Source organism: Trichomycterus rosablanca, chromosome 17 (genome assembly GCF_030014385.1).
Source record: "Trichomycterus rosablanca isolate fTriRos1 chromosome 17, fTriRos1.hap1, whole genome shotgun sequence".
NCBI lineage: Eukaryota > Metazoa > Chordata > Actinopteri > Siluriformes > Trichomycteridae > Trichomycterus > Trichomycterus rosablanca.
In genome coordinates this window covers 21,990,435-22,013,913 of record NC_086004.1, presented here as the reverse complement: position 1 = coordinate 22,013,913, position 23,479 = coordinate 21,990,435, and the positions used below count along the sequence as shown (strand labels likewise).

At 39.5% G+C, this 23,479-nt stretch overlaps 2 protein-coding genes and 1 long non-coding RNA gene across 3 annotated transcripts in view; 1 reads left to right on the top strand and 2 right to left on the bottom strand.

Annotated features, from left to right (window-relative positions):
- Window positions 1-1,186: 1,186 nt before the first annotated feature.
- Window positions 1,187-2,590, bottom strand: LOC134331808 (uncharacterized). Its single transcript, XR_010015176.1, has 2 exons — window positions 2,517-2,590; window positions 1,187-1,462 (listed from the first exon to the last, which is right to left on the bottom strand). It is a non-coding gene; the product is annotated as an uncharacterized LOC134331808 (long non-coding RNA).
- Window positions 2,591-4,058: 1,468 nt separating this feature from the next.
- Window positions 4,059-9,237, top strand: c17h19orf25 (chromosome 17 C19orf25 homolog). Its single transcript, XM_063013038.1, has 2 exons — window positions 4,059-4,442; window positions 8,445-9,237. The coding sequence occupies exons 1-2, from the start codon at window positions 4,307-4,309 to the stop codon at window positions 8,627-8,629; spliced, it is 321 nt and encodes a 106-aa protein (XP_062869108.1). The 5' UTR covers window positions 4,059-4,306; the 3' UTR covers window positions 8,630-9,237.
- Window positions 9,238-13,498: 4,261 nt separating this feature from the next.
- The window catches only part of apc2 (APC regulator of WNT signaling pathway 2), a 28,214-nt gene continuing 18,233 nt past the window's right edge, over window positions 13,499-23,479 (bottom strand). The window contains exons 8-15 of the mRNA XM_063012765.1: window positions 22,850-22,942; window positions 22,166-22,547; window positions 21,967-22,065; window positions 20,993-21,132; window positions 20,822-20,899; window positions 19,957-20,073; window positions 19,268-19,482; window positions 13,499-19,170 (exon numbers count right to left, since the gene is read on the bottom strand). Of these exons, the coding sequence (XP_062868835.1) occupies window positions 13,647-19,170; window positions 19,268-19,482; window positions 19,957-20,073; window positions 20,822-20,899; window positions 20,993-21,132; window positions 21,967-22,065; window positions 22,166-22,547; window positions 22,850-22,942 (6,648 nt within the window). The 3' untranslated portion in view covers window positions 13,499-13,646. The remainder of the gene's footprint in view (window positions 19,171-19,267; window positions 19,483-19,956; window positions 20,074-20,821; window positions 20,900-20,992; window positions 21,133-21,966; window positions 22,066-22,165; window positions 22,548-22,849; window positions 22,943-23,479) is intronic.

Sequence of the window (23,479 nt, the reverse complement as noted above, 5' to 3'; positions counted from 1 at the left end):
CTACATGTGTTCAGTCTCGGTGCCGCTTAGTCACGTGACGGTACGACAACACAGCAGATCAGGAGCAGTAAGGTGTTCATGTAAGATGTGAGAGGAGCGTCTGTACAAACATGGTTTCTACTTTCTTATGAAACGGGAGAAACGTGCTGAATGTAGCAGAGAAAAAGTAAAACTGAAGTATTGATACTATCGATATTTGGATCGATCCGCCCATTTCTATTAATAAGGTTAGAACAGCCGTGTAAATGTGTCAAAACCTAGCCTAAGCAACTAGTTGACAGCTGAGATACTGACTAAAACCCAAGTAATTCATAAACCATAACTATTATTATGAAAGATACACAAAGACTTGTACACTGTGTGCAGTACACTAACTATACGAAATACATTACAGCTGTGAGTTAATACCCAAGTTTAACACAGGTACTTAGTCGCTAGTGTTAGCTGCTAAGCTAATTGCAGTTACTTCTGTTTCTATAAGCACTCTGTATTTATAACTCTTCATCGTGTTAGTATTGTAATACATTATCAGATTCTTTGTTTCTGGTGCTTTGCTTTGTCACAACGTTACCATCATGGTGTAATTTCCCTCTGGATAAGTAAAGTATCTATCACCACCAAGCTTTTTTAATAGTGACCTAATACACGTGTACTTGTTCATTTAAAATAAAAATAGATGCTATTCTGTTTACATTTATAAGCACAAAGTCAAAAGAAAAGAGCTTTTATTCATCACGAACACGGAATGAGAGCCTCACTACGCATGCTCCGATTCATGAAACTGACCTACGTATGGGGGTCGTTTCGTGAATTTGCATAAGATGCGCAAAGTACGTAAGATGCGTTTGTACTTTATTTAAGTATAATTTACACCATAATTTCCATAAATTTGCCCTTATTTCTGTATGTGCAAAGAAAAGTATTCAAAAACGTACAATCTTCTGTTAGAAATGAAAGAAAAATGAAAAAAAATATGAATTCTGTTAGCTTTAAACATGGCATCAAGAACACAAAACAAAATCGTGGACTAACATTAAATGTGGTTTGCATTATTTGTTTTCTGATGATAATTAGGCCTACATTTCATAATGCACAGAAGCCTTAAAGTATACGAACAAACCATCGTCTCGACTAAACCATTGTTTTTAAGTGTGTGTGTGCAAATCAGGACAGTAATCAAGTACAGTTATGTAAAATTTAAAATATATGTACTTTATTTGTACGTGTAAGTAGACACAGACAAAACTAAGTACTCATTGTGCAAAATAAGCAGCATGAACAATACAAACATTTACCGCTACAACCGCAACATGGTCGCTGTTCCACCCGCTCACGACCAACTTAATTTATCAATGCTGTTAACAGATGATCATTTATCCCAACAACGATCCCTCGCATCCTAGCTGAGTTTGCCTCGGTATAGTTTCCTCTCATTTTGCGTCTGCTTCTCCAGCTTTCACTGCTTCGAAAGAATAAAAAAGTAATGTAAGTGTCTTTGCTGCTACTTTCACTAAACCGCTGACAAAAAACAATACACAGTGGAGCATCGGTGACGTCATCTCACTAAACACGTGACTGACGGACGAATGAGCAGCTAGTAATGAACTATTGAATCACTAAACCGACTCATCATTCATTTTACTGTGTATTATAATATTGCTTATTTACATTTAAATGAAATCATTTATTGCAATTCCATATATGAAAATAATCATTTGTACTCGGTATTTATGACAGTTTTGATAATAAACGGAAATTTGACCAAATGAAGCGTTTTCAGAATGTTTGTGGTGTTTCTGCGCCATCATGTGGATCTTGAACCGTTTCCATGTTGTGTTTTGAGCACTGAGGCATATCGAGTGATTAACGAGAGGAAAAAGCAGCGTTTCACTGTCAAACTGAACAGTGAAGGTGAACACAAGAGACCGGGAGGTTTTATACGAGCTGAACGTGTTTTTACTTCTTATATGATGTATAAATCACACACTGAACGCAATATGGCTAAAATACTCGTACATGAATGATAAACACGTGCATTTATTATCGACCGAAGTGCCACTTTTCTGGCTTTTTGTAAAATAAACAAAATACACAAAATTATTAAATAACTTAAATTCATTTTCAGTTAGAGGTTTTTCATACAATCATATACAATATTATAATAAAACTAAATGTTCACTGCACTTCTGTGGCTTACAAAAATAAAGTAAACAAAAGTATTACTGGAGAACAAATGTTTTAAACTTTAAATTCTTTTTTTTTTTCATTTACTGCCGTAAAATATCCCCCCCCCCCCATGTGCTTGGTGCCCTTAGTCACGTGACGGTACGACAACAACACAGCAGATCAGGAGCAGTAAGGTGTTCATGTGAGATGTGAGAGGAGCCGCTACTGTCTGTACACACATGGTCTTTACTTTCTGATAAAACGAGTGAAACGTACTGAATGTTGCGGAAAAAAGTAAAACTAAAGTATCGACCCCATCACACTAGTATCGATCTGATTCCAATACTAACGTTGGTTTTGTAGCATCATGTAGCATGTAGCATCATGCAGCAGGCAGGGGTCGCCAGAGTGCACAGTAAAATCTAGCAGATTCAGAATGAAAAATAGACTATTAATATATTTACATGTATATAAAACCAAGTGTCAGAGCACAGTGTAAATTATTATGAACAACTTTTTTCAAATGTTTAATTTTATCATGTAATTGTTTTACATTAGAAAATGAGATTTGTGAAACCTTAACTGAACTTCACATTAATGGAAAGGCTCATGTCCAATAAAATCATGTTGTAATTGTTTTTTATTTGTGTGTATCATGCACTGTGGCCCAAACAAAATAAGGTTGGTAGCAGTTGGTAAAGATGTGGTATAAAATGTATTGTGCCCTCATTTTTGAATAATTTAAGAAGTCCTGATTAACTAAAAGAGTTCCAAATTCTATTTTCGTGGAAGGTCAAATGCAGCAATAAACCCAACCTGATGTGAAGTGTCATAGCATAAGCTTCTGACCTTCCATCCATCAGACATGGCCAATTGTATTTGCTGGATGAGCAGCCAGGTTGGTAGCACTAATATAATTTAAACTTGTGAGTTTGAACGCTCCATGGTGGTAAGCTAGCGTATTGTCGCCACAAAGTGCAATGCAGTAACACATTTCTAACATATTTTCTTTATATATTTATTAAATATTTGTCTGTAGAATTCATTTTGATTTCAGATTAAAGATGTGGTATAAAATATGTTGTACCCTCACTTTTTAATAACTTAAGAAGTCCAGATTAACTAAAAGAGTTTCAAATTCTATTTTTGTGAACAGCTGAATGCAGCAATAAACAACCTGATGTGAAGTGTCATAGCATACTCTTTCAGCCTCTGTTTTAACGCCATGTTTTACACTTTGGTTACATTCATGACAGGAACAGTATTTACTCATAAGGTTCATCAGTTTACAAGGTTATATCGAACACAGTCTTGGACAATTTAATGTCTTCAATTCACCTCACTTGCATGTCTTTGGACTGTGGGAGGAAACCGGAGCACCCGGAGGAAACCGGAGCACCCGGAGGAAACCCACGTGGATACGGGGAGAACATGCAAACTCCACACAAAGGACCCGGTCCGGGTTCTTGCTGTGAGGTGACAGTGCTACTCACTTAGCCACCGTGCCACCCTTCAACCTCCATACATGAGACAAGTTGTATTCGCTGGATGAGCCGCCAGGTTGGCAGCACTGTTAAATTTAAACTGGTAAGTTTGAACACTCCACGGTGGTAAGCTAGGGTATTATCGCCACCTAAGCACTGTGCAGTAACACATTTCTAACACAATTTCTTTATATATTTGTTATGCTTTATCTGTTGAATTCCTTTTGATTTAAGATTAAAGATGTGGTATAAACACACAGATAAACTATTGGTTCCAAATCCTATTTTCGTGAACAGTCGAACGCAGCAATAAACCCATGCTGACTGAAGCGTGCAGTTAAACTCGAGTCGAACACACCTATTTTCTTGTAAACATGGAGCTCGTTGACTCTCCGCGTCAGTAGAGGGAGAAGCACAGCAAACTCGATCACAAAGCAAAATCGCTGAAGTAAAGGGTTTATTCTGACTCGTCAGATGTTTGGATACATGAAGAGTGATCTGTTATATTCAGAAAAATAACATTGTTTTACGTACAGGGTGCGTTCGTTTAGCCGCTGTTTCTGTGTGGTGTGTTGTTTGTAACAATCATGAGTGCTAAAGTGACTATCCAGTAATTACTCAGTGCTGAACCACTGCACTGCAGGACAGACAGAAACATGGGATCTAAAGGAAAGAAAAAGATGGTCCTTCCAACCAGACCTGATCCACCAACAGTCCAGCAGATCATCGAGGATATAAACAAATCCGATCCCAGTGATCCAGTCTTCAGTATTTTACACAACTCCAATAAAGGTGAATTATTATCAAGTCTGTTAGGAGTGAATGAACTGGTTTAATATTAATAGTTTCATCCTATGTTTTGTTTTGGGGTTTCTTACTAAAACAAGATTCAACGTAAGATGTTTTACATCATTTACCATAAGTAGCTTTTTTATATATACAAAAGCTTATTCTGATTTGGGTGGCCGAATAATGTGTTCCTATCATCCATTTACAGAAAAAGAACAGTTGTAGGAATCATTGCATGTCACTTTAAGTGTATGTAAAGGTTTGACTTGTATTTCAATAGTTAAACTTAAAAAATGCAGATACAAATTAATTTATCTTATTTACCTTAGCTCTTCCTCTGTGCCCACAGAAGACTTATTTTTACTGGTACGTGCTGAGGAATATTTTAACCTAAGCAATTTACAGTCATGACTAGGGATGTAACGATACACTCTACCCACGATGCTATGTGATTCACGATACTGGGTTCACTATACGATTTTTTAAAACTGAAATTGAAGACAAATTGTAAGTTTCCTTTTATTATTTCTCTTAAAACAATAAAATAAAATACTGTATTTGTGCTTAACTTTTATTTATCTAAATAATGAATGCCTGAGGTAGGTACAAACTATGCAAAACAATTTTGAATTAAGCCAATTTGGCTGAAAAAACCCGAATTTTTTTAGCGTTTAGCGCCAGTGACATTCAACAAGGCGAGGTGTATAGCGCCAATGCCCTCTGCTGAATATCGATTCATTTTACATGTGAAATCGATTTGAATCATGACATTTTTGAATCGGTTATTAACTGTATTGTGGTGAATCGTTACATCCCTAGTCATGACCAAATACAGTCCAAACAACTGAGAATAGAGGGCCTTGCTCAAGGGCCCAACAAGGGCAACTTGGTTGGGCTTGAACCAGCATTTTTCCAAATACCTTTTGAGTAGGGCTGTGCAGTATGACGGTACATTCGGTATAACGTCTTTGATTCCTCATACAGTATGGATTTTTCAAGTACTGCCTAACCGTTGCATAGTTAATACAACAGTTGTAGGCCTTAATAGGCAGTCGAGTGAGAAGCTTTCAGAGCAATAATTAAAACACTGGATTCCAGGTATGTCTTACAGTGCGAAAATACTTCAGGTCAGTCGCTATTTCAATGTTATAAGCGAACTGGAAATGGAGATATTTAAAGTCGTCCACTTTTCTGGACAGTGGAGTTTGCAAGCGTCGTTTTATTTGAAGACGAGAGAGCTAAGCAATTGTACAATAATTAAATAATTATTAAATAAACAATAAATGTGTGTCATTTTGTGGGGCCAAGCAAAGCTTATAGTACTCAAAGCCTTCACTATATACATACAGTGTATCACAAAAGTGAGTACACCCCTCACATTTCTGCAAATATTTCATTATATCTTTTCATGGGACAACACTATAGACATGAAACTTGGATATAACTTAGAGTAGTCAGTGTACAGCTTGTATAGCAGTGTAGATTTACTGTCTTCTGAAAATAACTCAACACACAGCCATTAATGTCTAAATAGCTGGCGACATAAGTGAGTACACCCCACAGTGAACATGTCCAAATTGTGCCCAAATGTGTCGTTGTCCCTCCCTGGTGTCATGTGTCAAGGTCCCAGGTGTACATTGGGAGCAGTGCTGTTAAATCTGGTGTTTTGGGTACAAATCTCTCATAATGGCCACTGGATATTCAACATGGCACCTCATGGCAAAGAACTCTCTGAGGATGTGAGAAATAGAATTGTTGCTCTCCACAAAGATGGCCTGGGCTATAAGAAGATTGCTAACACCCTGAAACTGAGCTACAGCATGGTGGCCAAGGTCATACAGCGGTTTTCCAGGACAGGTTCCACTCGGAACAGGCTTCGCCAGGGTCGACCAAAGAAGTTGAGTCCACGTGTTTGGCGTCATATCCAGAGGTTGGCTTTAAAAAATAGACACATGAGTGCTGCCAGCATTGCTGCAGAGGTTGAAGACGTGGGAGGTCAGCCTGTCAGTGCTCAGACCATACGCCGCACACTGCATCAACTCGGTCTGCATGGTCGTCATCCCAGAAGGAAGCTGACGCACAAGAAAGCCCGCAAACAGTTTGCTGAAGACAAGCAGTCCAAGAACATGGATTACTGGAATGCCCTGTGGTCTGACGAGACCAAGATAAACTTGTTTGGCTCAGATGGTGTCCAGCATGTGTGGCGGCGCCCTGGTGAGAAGTACCAAGACAACTGTATCTTGCCTACAGTCAAGCATGGTGGTGGTAGCATCATGGTCTTGGGCTGCATGAGTGTTGCTGGCACTGGGGAGCTGCAGTTCATTGAGGGAAACATGAATTCCAACATGTACTGTGACATTCTGAAACAGAGCATGATCCCCTCCCTTCGAAAACTGGGCCTCATGGCAGTTTTCCAACAGGATAACGACCCCAAACACAACCTCCAAGATGACAACTGCCTTGCTGAGGAAGCTGAAGGTAAAGGTGATGGACTAAACCCAATTGAGCACCTGTGGCGCATCCTCAAGTGGAAGGTGGAGGAGTTCAAGGTGTCTAACATCCACCAGCTCCGTGATGTCATCATGGAGGAGTGGAAGAGGATTCCAGTAGCAACCTGTGCAGCTCTGGTGAATTCCATGCCCAGGAGGGTTAAGGCAGTGCTGGATAATAATGGTGGTCACACAAAATATTGACACTTTGGGCACAATTTGGACATGTTCACTGTGGGGTGTACTCACTTATGTTGCCAGCTATTTAGACATTAATGGCTGTGTGTTGAGTTATTTTCAGAAGACAGTAAATCTACACTGCTATACAAGTTGTACACTGACTACTCTAAGTTATATCCAAGTTTCATGTCTATAGTGTTGTCCCATGAAAAGATATAATGAAATATTTGCAGAAATGTGAGGGGTGTACTCACTTTTGTGATACACTGTATATACATGAAATTAAAACTTTTTATATTCTATGTACAGTAGACCCATGACTTACGAATTTAATTGGTTCTGAAGGGCTGTTCTTAAGTCAAAATGTTTGTTAGTTAAACCTATTTTTCCTATATTTTTCCTACACACATCACATTTCAGTACTGTACGTGTGCTGTACCATACACCATAATACATTTCCTTCTTTTTATATAAAATGTATCTACCAGAAACAACAATAACTCTCATATTTCTCTATTATTTCCTTCTTTATTTCAATAGTGTTGTATTTTGTAGGTGTAATTGCACGAAAGAAAGAATACTTTACTGAGCCGAATTCCTTCTTCTCTCTCACTCACTGTCCCCTCTGTCTGATACACAGTGATAGCTACTGGCAAGAGTAATTATACAACTCAACAAATAGTGATTTTTTCTTTTTCTCACCACTGCGCTCTCTCTGCACCTTCTTTGGGGCCATTTTAATATTTAATTTGACAAAATATAAAGACAACACCGACAAAACACCGTCCGCTGTCCGAATGTTCACGCACTGTGTATATATATATATATATATATATATATATATATATAGCGAGATAGAGCGAGAGAGACGGTTGGAGTCAAATTGTTCGTGACGTCACGTGTTTTGCGAATTTCTGTTCGTAATCCGAAATTTGTTCGTATGTTAAGTTGAAAAAGATCGTTCGTAACCCGAAATGTTCGTATGGTAAACTGTTCGTAACTCAAGGGTCTTCTGTACTTATGACAGTAGAATAAGCCACAGACGTAAGACGTCAGAATCTTTGTGATACAAACTTTTGGTCATATCGCCCAGCCCTACTTTCAAGTATCTTAACTGCTGAGCTACCAGTGGTCAAAATTAGTCTAAACTTAAGTGTGGATGTGGCATGAGTTCAACAAGTGTCCTAATTAATTTTCACTACTACACTACTTTTCACTTTTAAACCTAATAAGGTTTTGTCTAAATGTATAATTTTACTTTTCCTCTGTAGTTTTGGACAGCATGATGTTACACAGCTGTTTTAATCATATGAAAATCAAATATAACTTTTTGCAGATTTGAATGAAACATCTGAAAAGTATGAAGTGGAGGCCCGGTACATGCAGAGTCGTCGCTATTTGGAGCTGAACGAGAGGCTACAGCAGGCTCGGACTGATCTAATACGGAGAAGAGAAGAGCTTAGAATGGTGGGAGAGACTTTAGAACAGTGTGTGGCAGAAGTAAAGGACAGAGCGGTCTGACTGTTCACCAAACATTTGGGGAAAGTACTTCTTGGTATCTGCTTACCAACTTAAAATGCCTCTCTAAGGATTTAATTGTGGAGATGTTGATTGAAATTTCCAAAATTTTGAACTAGTTAAACGATATATGTACAATTAAGAACTTTAAATGGCATTTTATTTTATATTGATGGCATTAGTTTCTCAGACTGGTGGCTGTAATAAAATATATAGCACTGTCGCCTCACAGCAAGAAGATCCTGTGTTCGATTCTCGGGTGGAGCTCGGTGTCTGCGTAGGTTTCCACCCACAGTCAAAAGACATTCAGATGTGATGAATTGGAGATACAAAATTGTCCATGACTGTGTTTGACATCTTGTGTAACCGTTAATTAACTGTCCTGTCATAAATGTAACCAAAGTGTATAAAACATGACGTTAAAATCCTAAAAAATTTATAATAAAATATATACACATCTCTATATAAAAAATTTTCCCGTTTGTATGGTTTTGTTTAAATATAGAAAACATTGTTTAGTTCATTTGGTTGCATCTGATGTTAGCGGTTTAAGGTTCTGCTGAAAATTTCTGAATAAATATATGTGGAATTGTTATTGATTAAGTGGTTGTTATATTAAATTGAATGTGTATTTCGTTAACACTAAAAGGGTTACCCAGTTTTTTTTGCCATTTTATTAAACAAATTAAACATCATTTAGTTTGTATAATACAGGTAAAAAGAATAAAATCACTTTTCTTAGTGAGCAGTTTTATCCAAGTCAGGGTCACAGTTTTTTGTTTATTCTAGTAACTTAATCTTTTATAATATCATGATCACAGTATGTCCAGAGCAACCCAGATACTCCTTTCGTGAAGAGGGAATAAACTCTTCACAGTGCAAATCCATTTCAGAGCATTATGCATTTGTTCATTTACATTTACTTACACCTACGGTTGATTTAAAGCACCATTTACTGGTAGTTTTGTGAAATACAGTACATGGAAACTGGAGTACCCCCCCCAGGCCAACACTACTCAATGTTATATGTGGTTATTAGCTTTGAGAGGACATTAATCCACTTAATTCAACATAAACTCGCACTCAAGCTTGGCAAAAACATTTATTTTGAAAATCAATTCTTGTCCATTAATCTATGACACCACATGTCTCAGTTACATTCTTTTAGAGTTTTGTATTTAGCAAAAAAAAAAAAAAAACAGTTTTGGCACTCAGATTTGATCTTCAGTGATTATAGACAAGGACACCAGTACATAGTATATTCCTGTTAATGATTCATATAAGTAGTTAAATGCATTGATGTTTAAAGCAACACAAGTTCATTGCTAGACATGTACCTTATTCCTGTATCTCGTACACTAATAAGAAATAAAAGAATATTTATTTTCTCATTACTGTTATATCAACAAATAACAACAGACTGTGCATTACCCACTGCACCCATTTAGCTCGTGTTAAAATGTGTTCCTAGGTAACTGATCCCAAAGTCTTATTTTAGCTAGATATGTTGCCATTCTCTTTTAAACACAGCACCAGTATTGAAAAAGTGGATATATAATATAATATGTAATTAAATATTTGCCCCAACATTAGCTTAGATTTGTACTTGAGTAGGTTAATGTTTAAATGCATTTTTGTACAGTATATTTGACCTAGCACAGGTGCCTAAGACCAGTGGCTTAGTGATGCAGCTTATTCTACAGCTAGCTGAATAAACTATGTTTAATATCATCCATCACGATTGCTTTTGATAGAACTCAAAATAAACATCTGTGCAGTCAACTGAGAGATTCAGTTGAGTGATTCCAAATCCTAGTCCTGGGGCTGGCTGTCCTTCATATCTGTTCGCTTGCTTTAACACGTATGATCCAACTACACATTATTACCAAATCATTTCTCAATTTGTATAAATTACTTCAGGACCAGTGACCTCTCATTAAGCAGGTTTAATAAACTGGGTTTCTAAGTCAACAACTATCATACGCACCAACCAATCCCCCGCAAACCCTATTTCCAGAAAAGTTGGGACAACAAAATGCAATAAAAAGAAAAATCTGTGGTTTGTTAATTCTCTTGAATTCCGAGTATTTTACTGATTAACTTTAGTGTGTTTTGTAAATAGAAACAGATTTAGAATTTGATGCCTGAAACAAACAAAAAAGTAATATTCAAAGTACAGTGTTCCCCAATTGGTAACAGGTGAGGGAATCAAGATTGGGTTTAAAAAGAGGATCCACAAATCACTGGAAACATCAGTCTTTCCAATGTTGGGTCGTGGCTCACCACTTTGTGCCAAACTTCAGTTGCAAGATTGTAAATAATCCAGTCTTTCACCATCTACTGTTTATAATATTGTGAAAAGCTTCAGGGACTCTGGAGAGGTCTCAGTCTATATATGGCAAAGCCAGAAACCACTGCTGGATGTGTGACCTTTGAGCTTTTTTTGGGGTGTGTTGCATGCATCAAATTCTAATGTAAATATTAACATACTATAATTACAAAATGCAACGAAGCTGATCAGTGAAATCATTGGAAATCTTTTTCTTTCTAGTTGCTGCACCCACACTACCTGCTTTCCCAACTTGTCCTACTCTAGTATATCTTTTTATTGGTGTCTGCACTATTTCAGCAATCACAGAACAGTTCTTGTGTTTATTTTCTAGAGAAAATGTAACTTTGTGTTAAGGTGCTCTGTGTGAGACTTATAGAAGTGATCCTGAATTAGTGATAGTGGGTGTGTTTGAAAACCTAGGAAGCTCTCTACATCTCGACAGCATTTTACATCATCCTACACGCAAGAAGTAGGCTGTTCGAAATCCTAGATGCCTTAATATGCTTACTAGTAAGGTATTCTTCAAATTTCAACGGTAGGTACTTTGACTCAAGAACGAGGGAGCATCCAATTCTGCCTTAGCGGTAGAGGCTATCCCAGCATTCAGTGCGGCACTACTTGGCGAACAGTGTGGAGAAACAGAGTTATTTTCAAATGTAAATGTAAATAAATTGTCATTGATTTTTTATTTGTATACACTTGCACAAGTGTCATTTATTTGCAAATTTGGGCTTGTCAGCGAATTTAACCGTTTTCGGTACACGGAGAGAGATGTTAGTTGACATGCTAGCGTGTTGTGCCACCCTATCCCATTGGTTTGAATGGCATGATGCTAACTGTGTTAGCTGAGTTAGCGAAAACTGATGGAATCGCTGTCTAAGTAGCGCGTTAGAATAACCTGACTTCTAAGTCAATGACTTATTAGAATCCTTTCTACTTAGGCAGCTGCCTATGTAGGCAGTAAGACTGCAAGGCAGCTCATAGGTTTTCGAACACACCCAGTGTGTACTACCCTCTGAAAAATAAAGAGAATAGTTGCATGCTTCTGAATGTAAGCCCTAGAGCGATTGCAGGTTTTAATGTTTTTTTTGTATGTTTGTTTAAACAGTGCATTACTGTCAAGTCACATTATTATGACCATTTCCTACTTTTGATGGCTGTGGCAGCGTTATGGCATGGGGAATGTTTTCGTGACATTCTCCGGGCACATGCATCCATGTGGAAGGTACTCTCAACCGATTACACGCTGATTGTCCTCCCTGGGGCGGACACATGTCACACGGCTAGAAATCCCCGACATTGGTTGGAAGACCATGACCAAGGCTTCCAAGTACCACCCTGGCCACCTAATTCCACAGACTTGAACCTAACTGAGCATCTGTGGGACCACCTTGATCAACTTGTTCGCTTTGTGGATCCCCCCCTTACACACCCTCCAGCATCTGTGGGATGCACTGTAGTCAGCATGGCTCCAGGACCTTATTGAGTCACTCCCAGCCCATCTAGCTGCTGTCCGTGTTGCACACGGCAATTACTCTGGATGTTAGCTGGTGGTCAAAATAATGTGACTCAACAGTGTATAATCCTATGGCCAGCATTTTTCTTCCATATGAAAAGGCACAGTCTGAACATACCCTTAGTTATCATGAGAATGATGTCCAGTTACAAGTGAAATAGTTTTGTGAAGCATCAAAATACAGGGATTGTATTGATAGACTGATAGATATCCTGGGCTGAAATCCACTTGAGCAGACTTAAACGGACATTACCATTCAATAAGCAGAAATATGTACAGCCATTTTAGCATATTACATACAGTAGTCAAAGAGTTTAACAAGAACATCTGGATTTTACATACAAAGGAATAGAGACGTGTTATCGTGTTATATTTCTCTTGCTTTCCTCCATTTTCACTACTCGTCTTAGAGGAAAAACTGTTCACCACCAGTTACATATGGTGTATACACAAGGTGGACGTTGAGCATGCATTTAATAGCGGTGCATGGAATAGCTTTCGCTTACTGAGAAGCATTAGAGAGTATTTGTCTGCAAATATATACAACAGCATCAAAAACTTGAAGAATGAATACATTGTGATCTGGCTGTGCTAATATGGGCTGATCTTCCACATACTGTATGTACCTGCCATAACAAAAGTGAAGGCTAAGGACGTTTAGAATCATTGACGGTGTGACTTAACAGCATAAACCAAATACTGTGCATAATGAATAAGTATTTTTTTTTCTTTCTTTTCTTTTTTGTTGTTGTAACAGTCTCTAGGTTTTAGCTGGTCCTTCAAATGCACAAGATCTTTAGCAGGTTTGCATATTATTCTGAAAGACTGCTGGATGTAGCTGTCCATTATAGTCCAAAAAGTGATGATTCTCTGATTAAGGCTATTAACAAAGTAGGCAATGGGTGGAGCTGTATAAAATGTAAAAAAAAAAAAAAAAAAAGAAAGCTAATCCTTCATATTTCTATCAATTGCGATTTTTCAATTTCAAAGTTCATGCTAGCTTGTCCAAATCCGATTACCAGTTATGGAAATACGAAGAAAATGTTTGTGAAAAGCAGTTTCGAGGTAAATAGATTAGTGTTGCTCAATAAACCACCTGAGTTTTTACAGCATCAGAAATACGGAACCCAAACTTGCAATCTTCTAGGCATCATCCTAATTGTAATAATGTCCTAGGACTCAACTTTTTCTGCTGATTTTTCAGGTATTACCGGGGCTTGACTCTGTGTTTGTTGACAGGAAGAGACCATAGGGCTGGGGACATAGTTGAATGGAGTTACTCTGACAGCTTTGCTGGGAGAGCTCTGACGGAAAAGACCTATGCCTCCTGTGTGACTGCTCTCTGCAGCTGTGCTGTTACTTTTAAGGAATCCATCCGAATCTCCGTCCTGCAGGCTATTCCCAGTCGTCAGGTTAATTCTTTTAAGTGGAGCTATCTTTGCTACCTCTTCTGAAATAGCAGTGCCGTTTTCAATCGTAGGGGATGTGCTTGAGTTAGTTTTATTGGTCGATAACTCCTCAGTTTGAACTGTTGCGTCACTTGTCTTGCGTGATATTAAAGTAATTGTTGGCAATTTCCCCGGCAGGGGGGGTGGCATCGGTTTGTGGCCCTCGGGCGAAGGTATCAACGGCAGCGCAGTAGGTGGGAGGGTGCTCTTCAATATCTGTTGAACATCTTCATCGCGAATTCTCCTCCATGTACCTTTGTTGTTAGTATTCCGTGACACGGCTTTGTTCTGCCTGTGCTTCACGTCCTTCTCGCTCTTTGCCCGGACACTTGAGTCTGAAGACGAGGATCGAAGAGAGGAGCGGCTGGTCACACGGCTTAAGACGTTTATGCTGGGAGAGGAAGAATAGCGTTTAAACGTCTCTTCTTTTATTTGCTTTTGATTTGGCACAGGTACATTTCTCTGAGCCACCCTGCAGGGACTTTCTGAACTTGTTCTTCTGGATGGACGCTTTACAGTGAAGTTTCGGTCACTGGAGTACGCCCTTGATATTCCCATGGTCTGCTTGAATATGCCTTGTTCATGACCATTCCTGGTCCCTTGGGGTCCCTGCAATCCTTTTGGACCTTGTGCTGCTGACTTCAGCTCTTGGCAACGAGAGGAACATAGGAAAACGGCCGGGGCCCCTGGACGTGCTCTTTGAGGAGATGAATGTTGGGACGTAGATCTTGAGCGTGAGAGGTTTGACGACTCTTTGATGAAAGTCAGTTGTCTAAGGAAACCGTTACGATCTGATTCACCACTGCTCGAATGAGTAGATGCCATGCGAACAAAATCCAGTCGGTTGCCTGGTGCGATTCTTTTTGCAGATAACTGACTATTTTGTCTACTAACTACCGCCTGGTTTGAGACTAACGGTGAAACTGCTCTTGGTTGCCCCGATGGATTCTGTGTGTATGATATTCTCACAGGAGATTTTTGTGTCTTGCTGTCAACAGATCTTGAGCTGTGGTTGGATATGAAGCTTCCTTTTCTCTCTGAGTCTGGTGGACTGTTTGGAACAGAGGCCACTGGTTTCTGACTTTGCTGAACTGTTTGGTTAGAGTAGGATATCTTTTTCTGAGGTTGCCTGCAAGGGGTTGAACTTTGAGATGATCCTGATGATGAACTCTTTGGAATTCTGGCAGGAGGAGTTGAGCTTCTCTTGGGCAGCGTTAGCTGAGTAGAGTTACTCAGATGTCCCAATCTATGAAGGCTTCTGGACCGGTGTTGAGCTAAGGCAGGATTTTTTGGGGCATCTGTTTTTGCTGTCTCCTTCGTTGGTGTTGGTATTTGTGAAAGTGTTTTCTCCTTCTTGGGAGTGTATATCACTGTTCTGCCTCGGAAAACTACAGGCAAGTTCGGAACTGGTTTTCGAGGGGCGAAATCAAGTGGCTTGTTCTTTTTATTTTCTTTGAAGACCTTCCTCTTGTCATTGAGGTCAGGTTTTGGTGTAAAGCTTGATCCCGATATAAATGAAAGAACAGATTCTGATTCTGATGAAGGTTCCTGTGATTTTGAAGCTTGTAACTTTGTGATTATTGTATTCGCACCCTCCTGTATTTCCCTCCATTCCACACTGTTGAGATCCGAGTCTTTATCGGATGCCATGTCTAAATCATTCTCATTGTCCCAGTGCCCGGAATCCTTTTGAGAAACAGTTTTCTGTTTTTGTTTAAGCTCACCTTTTCGTTTTCTATTGGCTTGTTTTTTCTTTTGCTTTGGCATTGCAGATGTTATGCATTTTAACAAAAGATCATCCTCAGAATCCATGCTTACTGAACTTGGTGAACTGTTATCTTCAAATTTATTTTGAGCTTGTGATTTTGAGGCACACTGAACAGAATTAGCTATTACATTGTGTTTACTTCTCATCCATACGTGCTGAGATTTTCCCTGTTGCTCCTCACAATCGACATCACTCAAAGAACTTAGTGATGAGCTCAGAGAATAACACGGGGGTGCTTCTTCCATGATTAAATTTTGCTTAATTCTCTGAAACCCATGTCTTTGGAAACTGTCAGCACAAGCTTTTGAATTGATATAGTTAAGACGTACGTTATTCTTGCTTGAATCATTAAACTGCTTCTGCTTAGTTCTGGCTAACACTCCATCCTTATTAGCCAGTTCATTATCTTGGTATCTGAAGGGCACTTCTCTAAATTGGGCTGGGTGGCGCACAGAGTGAAAACTTGTCTTTTCTTGTGTTACACTTTTAGGATATGCCTTCTGATTTTGGCGCACTTCTGTGCCTTGCTTTATGATTGGACGATTCAAACGTGGCATACTTCGAGATAGATTCTGTGACTGTGTTAGGATTTGTCGGACTGGGGATTGACTTTGGACTCTTTGCTGGGTCATCTTCGCTGCCATCTCCTTATTTTGCACAAGTAACCTTTGAGTAGGAGTAATTTGTCTAACGTTTTTGTTTATTCGGTTTGTTTCAGACTGAAATGCCATTCTGGATGATTTATGGAAGCGAGAAAACCGGCGTAGCTCTTCAATTCTTTTTGCCTCTATATCGATTAGCTCCTGTGTTGCTTTGCTTCTGGACCGCCAATCGTTCGAGTTCTTCACCTTGGGCGGGTATTGAAGAGTTTCATCACTTAAGAATGTGGTGCTTGAGAAATAAACAGGGGTACCTTCAGCTGAATCAGTATATGAGGAATCATCATGATGAACATCTTTCATAGACATGCCTACCTTTTGTCCAGAACACATCTGATTGTTGTTCTGGAGCACCATGTATACCGGTAACTGCACAGATCTTCGAGCATGGGTGCTAAGAACTTGGTTTGAGAGGTTAGACATTAAAGTGGGTCTTACTTTCCTAAACCTTGAGGGCATGGCTGAATTTATGCACTCTTTAAGAATTTCAATGTCATAATCTGAATTTCCCTCACTGTACTGATCTTGGTCCATACATTGTGGATAATCAGCACCATCTCTTCTTCTAGAGTATTGTGGGTCATTGTCTTGTTGATTTAACAAGGGAGTAAGTTTAAGCTCGACATCCTTCTGGACGTAGTGCTCATGCAGGGGAAGGGCACTCAGACTAGAAGCGCAGGAAAAATTCTCTAAGGGCTTTTCGACAGTGAAGTAAATCATTGTGTCCAGGTCTGGAGGCAAGTTAAATCTTTCTTTTAGGTCTGCGATTTCCATGTACTTCCGCAAGCCATTTTCCCACTGGCCTCCAAGACCGCCAAGATTTTGCTGCTCTGGTCCGTTTGACTCAATACAACATGGGGTTTTGCTACGACTTGGTGGCATGGTTTGCCCTGGGCTGTCGGGGAGATCACTTGGACTTATAGTTCCACTTACCATTTCACTACAAGGATCACTTTGTATAGAACTTGCAATTGACGGGGACTCAAAGCTACCCAGCGAACTTACAGAGCTACAACGACTCATCATGAGTGGAGTCTCATGAATGTAATTCTCTGAGGAACTCGATGGAGACCTATCCTCTGGTATGACTGGTGAGGCTGCCATAAGAAAGGTCTTTTCAGCTCTTTTTGGAATTTCAATAGGATCAGAAGTACTGCTAGTAGTGGGACATGTTTTTTGGTCTGTGACAAGCAACTGGCTATCACTTAGATCCTCTAGTGTTTCATCTTCCACCTCAATTATTTCAAGAGATGAATCACTTTCAAGATCATTTTCACTGTGACTCTGTCCATCAAGGTCTCCATCACCTGAAGACAGAGAGGACAAAGAACTACAGCGCGAGAAGCAGATTGGTGTATTCTCCACCGAATACTTCTGTGGTGTCTCTAGCTGACCAATTGGGCTTCTTGAAGGACATATTGGCGAAAACTTGTTTATATTTTGTCCAGTCATTACAGGTGAGTCCCATGCCTGTTTTCTTAGTGTCTGAGCTCCCTGAACATTAATTACACCAAACCTGGCAACATTCTGTATTGGTGGAACATGCTGATAAGAGGGGGAGAGCTTAACTGTAGGCATGCTGACGTCAGAAGATACTCTGGTCGAAACAGTTGCAGGTGTTGCTATAATGGGTTCTTGATCCTTTTCTCCATCTGAGCTACCTTGATCAGGCATGTTTGGATCTTTTGATGTCTCAGAATCCCTCTCAGGTATTTCATTCTGACAATGTTCTTTGGTGACATTGGTACTACTGTTTAGCAGTTTCTCATGAGCAATCTTAAGGTCGAGCTTGTTTGGGCGTCTTTGTTCTGTTGGCCTTGTGGAAGGCTGAATCTGGTCCTTACTACCACAGTAGCCTTCACTGTTGCTGCCACTGTTAAGGCTGTCATTTGACAAACTTGAATTGGTGGTTTGTAACTGCAGAAGGGGATGGGATCTGATGATGTGCTCTTTGTGAAAAAATGAGTGCTCAGAAAGGCGGCAAGGAGAACACGAATTGGCTCGTGCTTCGTGAAGATCATCAGGCCCGTAATTCCAGTCTGCAAAATGGTCCTCAGAGGTAAGACTGAAACTATCCTCTGAGGATGTATGCATTGTAATATCTTCCACCAGCTTGTCAATTTTAGCCACAGTGTGGGTTATCTTTTTTGCCAAATGTTCTGCTGCAAGTGTCACTTCATCTTCAGAAGATTGTGTCTTTCTGTCCTCTGTTTGCAATGGCTCCACATCTCGCTCAGGTTCTCCCTCCCTCTTGTGAGTCTGATTCTGAAGGAAGTTAGAGTTGTTCAGGAACATTGAGAGCATAGAAATTGTTCCTGTTTCAATGCTACTTGAAACATTTGGAGCCTCATCATCATCAAAACATCCTGAGTCTGAGGCATAGTCTTTTGCCAAGCTTTCAATATGTCGTAGGGGCTTTTTATTACTCATATGCCTCGGGCTTTGCTTGTCAATCGTATCGAATGTTTCAGCCAGGTGCTTTGCATCCAACTCAGCCTCCAGTGCTTTCTGCTTTCTCATATAGAGCGAGGGCATGCAGGAGCCTGGAGATACAACAGCAGTGTCTTTATATTTCAGAGGACGGTTTGTGAGGAGGTTTCTCAGAGCTGCGGCACTTCCCATGGCTATCATCTTGTGCTTTGAATGAATGAGATTGCGGAGCATGCTCACAGCTCCAAGGTCCCACAGCAATTCTTGGTCCTTTGGATTCCGAGCAGACAAATTCCACAGGGTTCCGCATGCATTGCTCACAATGGTCAAACTGTGTGATCGCAGATGTTGTAACAATGTCTGCAGGCAGTTGTGATCCCTGAGGGTTTGTCTGCAAAGCAAGGTATACAGAGATATTGTGACTCAGTTAAATGATTAAAATGAAATATTAGTCCAATAAAGCAATAAAGCTGAGTACACGGTAATACCTGTAGTCATCTCGGGTAGCAATAAGACTGGATACATTGCGTAGAATGCCTCCACCACTCTCAATGATTGCCAAAGAATTGGATTGGCACCGGTAGGTGAGAGTACTGACTAGAAAACCCAGGGCACCTTCAACGGAGCAAATTGCCATCTTATTCTCAGTGCTATGTGCTGATAAATTCCATAAAGCACTGAGTACACTTTTTAATGTGGATTCCTGTATAAAGAGAAAGAAAATGTAAATCAAAAACACAGAAATGTGCAAAAAAAAGAATTACTCACTCACTCACTCACTTAATGGCTTATCCATGGTTGTGGGTGTGGGGGGGGGGGGTTGCTGGAGCCTATCCCAGGTTTTTAATGGGTGCAAGACACACAGTAACACCCTGGACAGGGCGCCAGTCTATCGCAGGGCAGACACACATACAAGCACACACATTCACCTATAGGGCAATTCAGTGTCTCCAATTAACCGGACTGCATGTTTTTGGACTGTGGGAGGAAACCGGAGCTCCCGGAGGAAACCCACGCAGACATGGGGAGAACATGCAAACTCTGCACAGAAAGGACCCGGAACGCCCTATCTAGGGATCAAACCCAGGACCTTCTTGCTGTGAGGCAACAGTGCTACCCACCGAGCCACAGTGCCGCCCAAAAAACAATTAGTTATGCATAAATAGTTATAATTTACCTTTGTCGCCTGAAGTGCACAGGTCATCAGTGCGGACACACTGCCAACATCGCGAAGGGCTCTCTTACTGTTGATGTCAGCACGCCATGAAAGATTTCTAAGAATACTTGAGACCACCTGTAGGCAAAAATATTTTAACACATAACCAGCCACCAAATTATTTTAATTAACACACAGGCATTATGTGAATAATTTACATTGTTTAGATTTCTGCTTTAATTACTATTTATTATACAATTCAGTGTTATCTTTATCTGATGAACAACTGTACTTAATATTCCATTTAATTTAATAACTTTAATGAATTGTCTTCAAAATGTATAAGATTAAAAGTCAGGGATTTGGAGGTGCACTGATCTCAAAAGCACTTTTCATGTGAAATAGAACCAATTTAAAAAGACCAGAAAGAAGATTTGATGATGCATAAAGCTGGGAAAGGTTACAAAAGCATTTCCCAAGTTCTTATCAGCTCATAACATGACAGAATGACTACAAATGTGGAATTGAATGCTGTTCTGGCCCTTTGAGTTGGTAATCCATAAAGATAACAAGAGTGTTACAACAACATGCAATGCTGTTAAAAATATCCCACTTTAAGACCCATTTTGTAGAGTACCAGGGTTGGCATACTTATTTGCAATCTGATATGTAAATAATGACCTATAAAATGTGTTTAATAACATATTCAAATATTAATATTTGGTTGTTGTTAATATTGTTCGGATGTTATGACTTTAGGCAGACTCCATAAGAATCAGACAATAATGAAAATAATGCAGAAATCCTGGCAGTTCCATGAATCATAAACTAAATTAATTAATTAAATTAATTCATATTCTTCCAACAAAGCCATTTCATTATCTACCTGATGCAGTTCCTCACTATCAGATGCAAGTTGAGCAACAATAGCTTGAAGGCAGCTTTTCTTTGAGCAAAGTGTGGCCTGAAATAAAGAACATGGCAACCATATAAAACGTGTAAAAAACTGTTTTGTTCCAATTGCTCAATGCAATGTCACCCGTAACCTTTAGCCTACCTTATTTACAACATCTCCATATGTCAGGTTAGTGAGTGCCATTCCAGCATATCTTCGCAGGGCCATATTTATAGGATCATTCTGCATGCCATACAGTTCCTGTTCCAGCTGCATTAGTTCAGCAATGACTGAAAGTCCCCCTTGAAACAGACAGAACCACAGTGAACTTTCTGCATAAATATAATTCTTAGTCTTAGTCTCCTAAAATCTAAATATGACCACCTGTTATTAAATGCTTGCGACTAAATTCCTTTGCAGGAGACCGAATTCCTTTTATCAGGTGCAGCAATGTTGTTGGGATTTTTTATATACAGTTTATTTATTTATTTTTAAACCTAATTCCCTCTTTATTAGGAATACATTCCCTGTTAGCACCCATTGTAGGTGTACAGTTAGAGACGAGACATTTTCTTTTTCCCTGCACAATGTGTGCTAATTTTCCTTAACATCAGTGTACACAAGACATTCTTAGCTTCATATTTTGTCTTTGTCTTGCTTTAAATTTTGTATGAGGATCAAAAACAATAAAGCATGACATGAACAAACAACAACAAACTAAAAACAGCTGAAGTGGTAGCGCTGTCACATCACAGCAAAAAGTGTCTGGGTTTGATTATCTCCCTGTAATAGACTAGTTACCTGTCCTGTTTCTTTTTTTTCTTGATTTTCCCCAATAAATCAAACCCACCATGATCCTGACCAGAATAAAGAAGTGGCAAATCAGATAATGAATTATTTAATTAATAATTATGAATATTTATATATGCTGGTATATTTTTTAAAATGCTCAGGGTAGAGATTCTTAGCAAACACTCAAGGCTAGTTATTAAACTACAGAGATTATTTAATATGACCAAATCAGATTCATTTTACATCAGTACATTTCAATTATTTGCAGTACATAGAATATGAAGTTGCTAAAATGCATAACTTAGAGACATAAATAATTTAAGACATAAGCAGATTATAAATACCAAGTTCATTTATGGCCTTTCGGTACTCCTCCTCAAAGGAAAGTTTCATTAAAGCACACGTGGCTTGACAAATCTGGGAATCTATGGGCTCTGGAATGTCTGCAAAGTTCAAATGACAAAAAAAAAATCACATAGTCATCACATCGGGTAGAAACAAATGTTATGATTACATTGACATAGTTTTGATTATCTGCATTACCTAATGCCTTAACACCACCAGGTGATGGGGTTCTGAGGTGGTTCTCGATCCAGTCCCAGCCACTTTCACAGTGTGAGCGTATCTGCTCCAGCACATGCAGAACCCTCATCTCACGCCGTGCTTGACCCTCATCAGGCTGTGAGTACACGATGTTATGCAAAGCGGCACTCGCTCTGGATCGCGCCTCTCGGCTGCATTCTGTGGTACCGGGAGTCCCGCCAGCACCTCCATCATGCAGCATCTGTACAAGCAGTGGAACGCAGCCAGACTTGCGCATTGCGATGCAGCTTTCCTGCGAGGTGGACATGGTCAACAAGATGCGAGACATCTCTTCACGATCTCTGGAGGCCAGCATAGATAGCAGCCAAAACACCATCTCCACCTAAAGTGTGCAGGACAGCATATAGAGTGTCACATTCTTTATGTCTCACATTTGTCTTAACTTATTATTAACCTTACTATTAATTTATTATGAATTGATCAAAAATATTTTGGGTAGCCCCTAAATGATTGAAACCATAGCACAATTCCAGATAAATATATACATTCACTGTCATGACTGTTAGAACCAGCAGCACCTTTCTGTCATGACAATTAACAGATAAGTTAGTTAATAAGTGCAGTTAATTTATATTAATGCTTTAATAAATACAAAAATGGTTTCAGTGCAAATCAGTGTCTTACTTTGCTTCCTGCTTCTCCAGGAGCCTCGATAGTGCTTGTGCTTGCTCCATTTTCTTGCTCAGATATGGATGCTTTAGAAAGACAGTCAGCACTCTGTCAAAAGAGAGGAGCTATGGTGAATATCAAATTATTTAAATAATTCAACAATTCAATAATCACACACATTACTACATTATCCCACCAAATCTCTAATCTCAGCGGTGCTATTGGCTGGCTGGGTGCCTACCTAGACATAACAGGCTATGTCTGTGGGTGACCAAAGCCCTATGATGGATTGGTGCCAGGGTATCCAGGATGCTTTGTGCCTAGTATTTTCCGGTAAAACCACAAGCCTGACCAGGATACAGTGGTTGATAAAAATGAAATCATTTAGATGACACTGTAATACTAGAGTAAATGACTGTAAATACCAATTTGCTCTGTAGTTGGCGAGAAAAAATGAAGATCTGGGTGCTGTCCAGTGTGCAGGTGTCTGCGACATACAAACACCATACAGCACAATGCAATAAGCCCATGGCAAGATAGCCAGCGAAGCCAGTATTTAAAGATCTCCCAGGTGGCAGCAACTTAAAACTGATGATGCGCAGAGACTGTCTGATTAAAGGAACCTCTACTGTCAGTTACTTATGT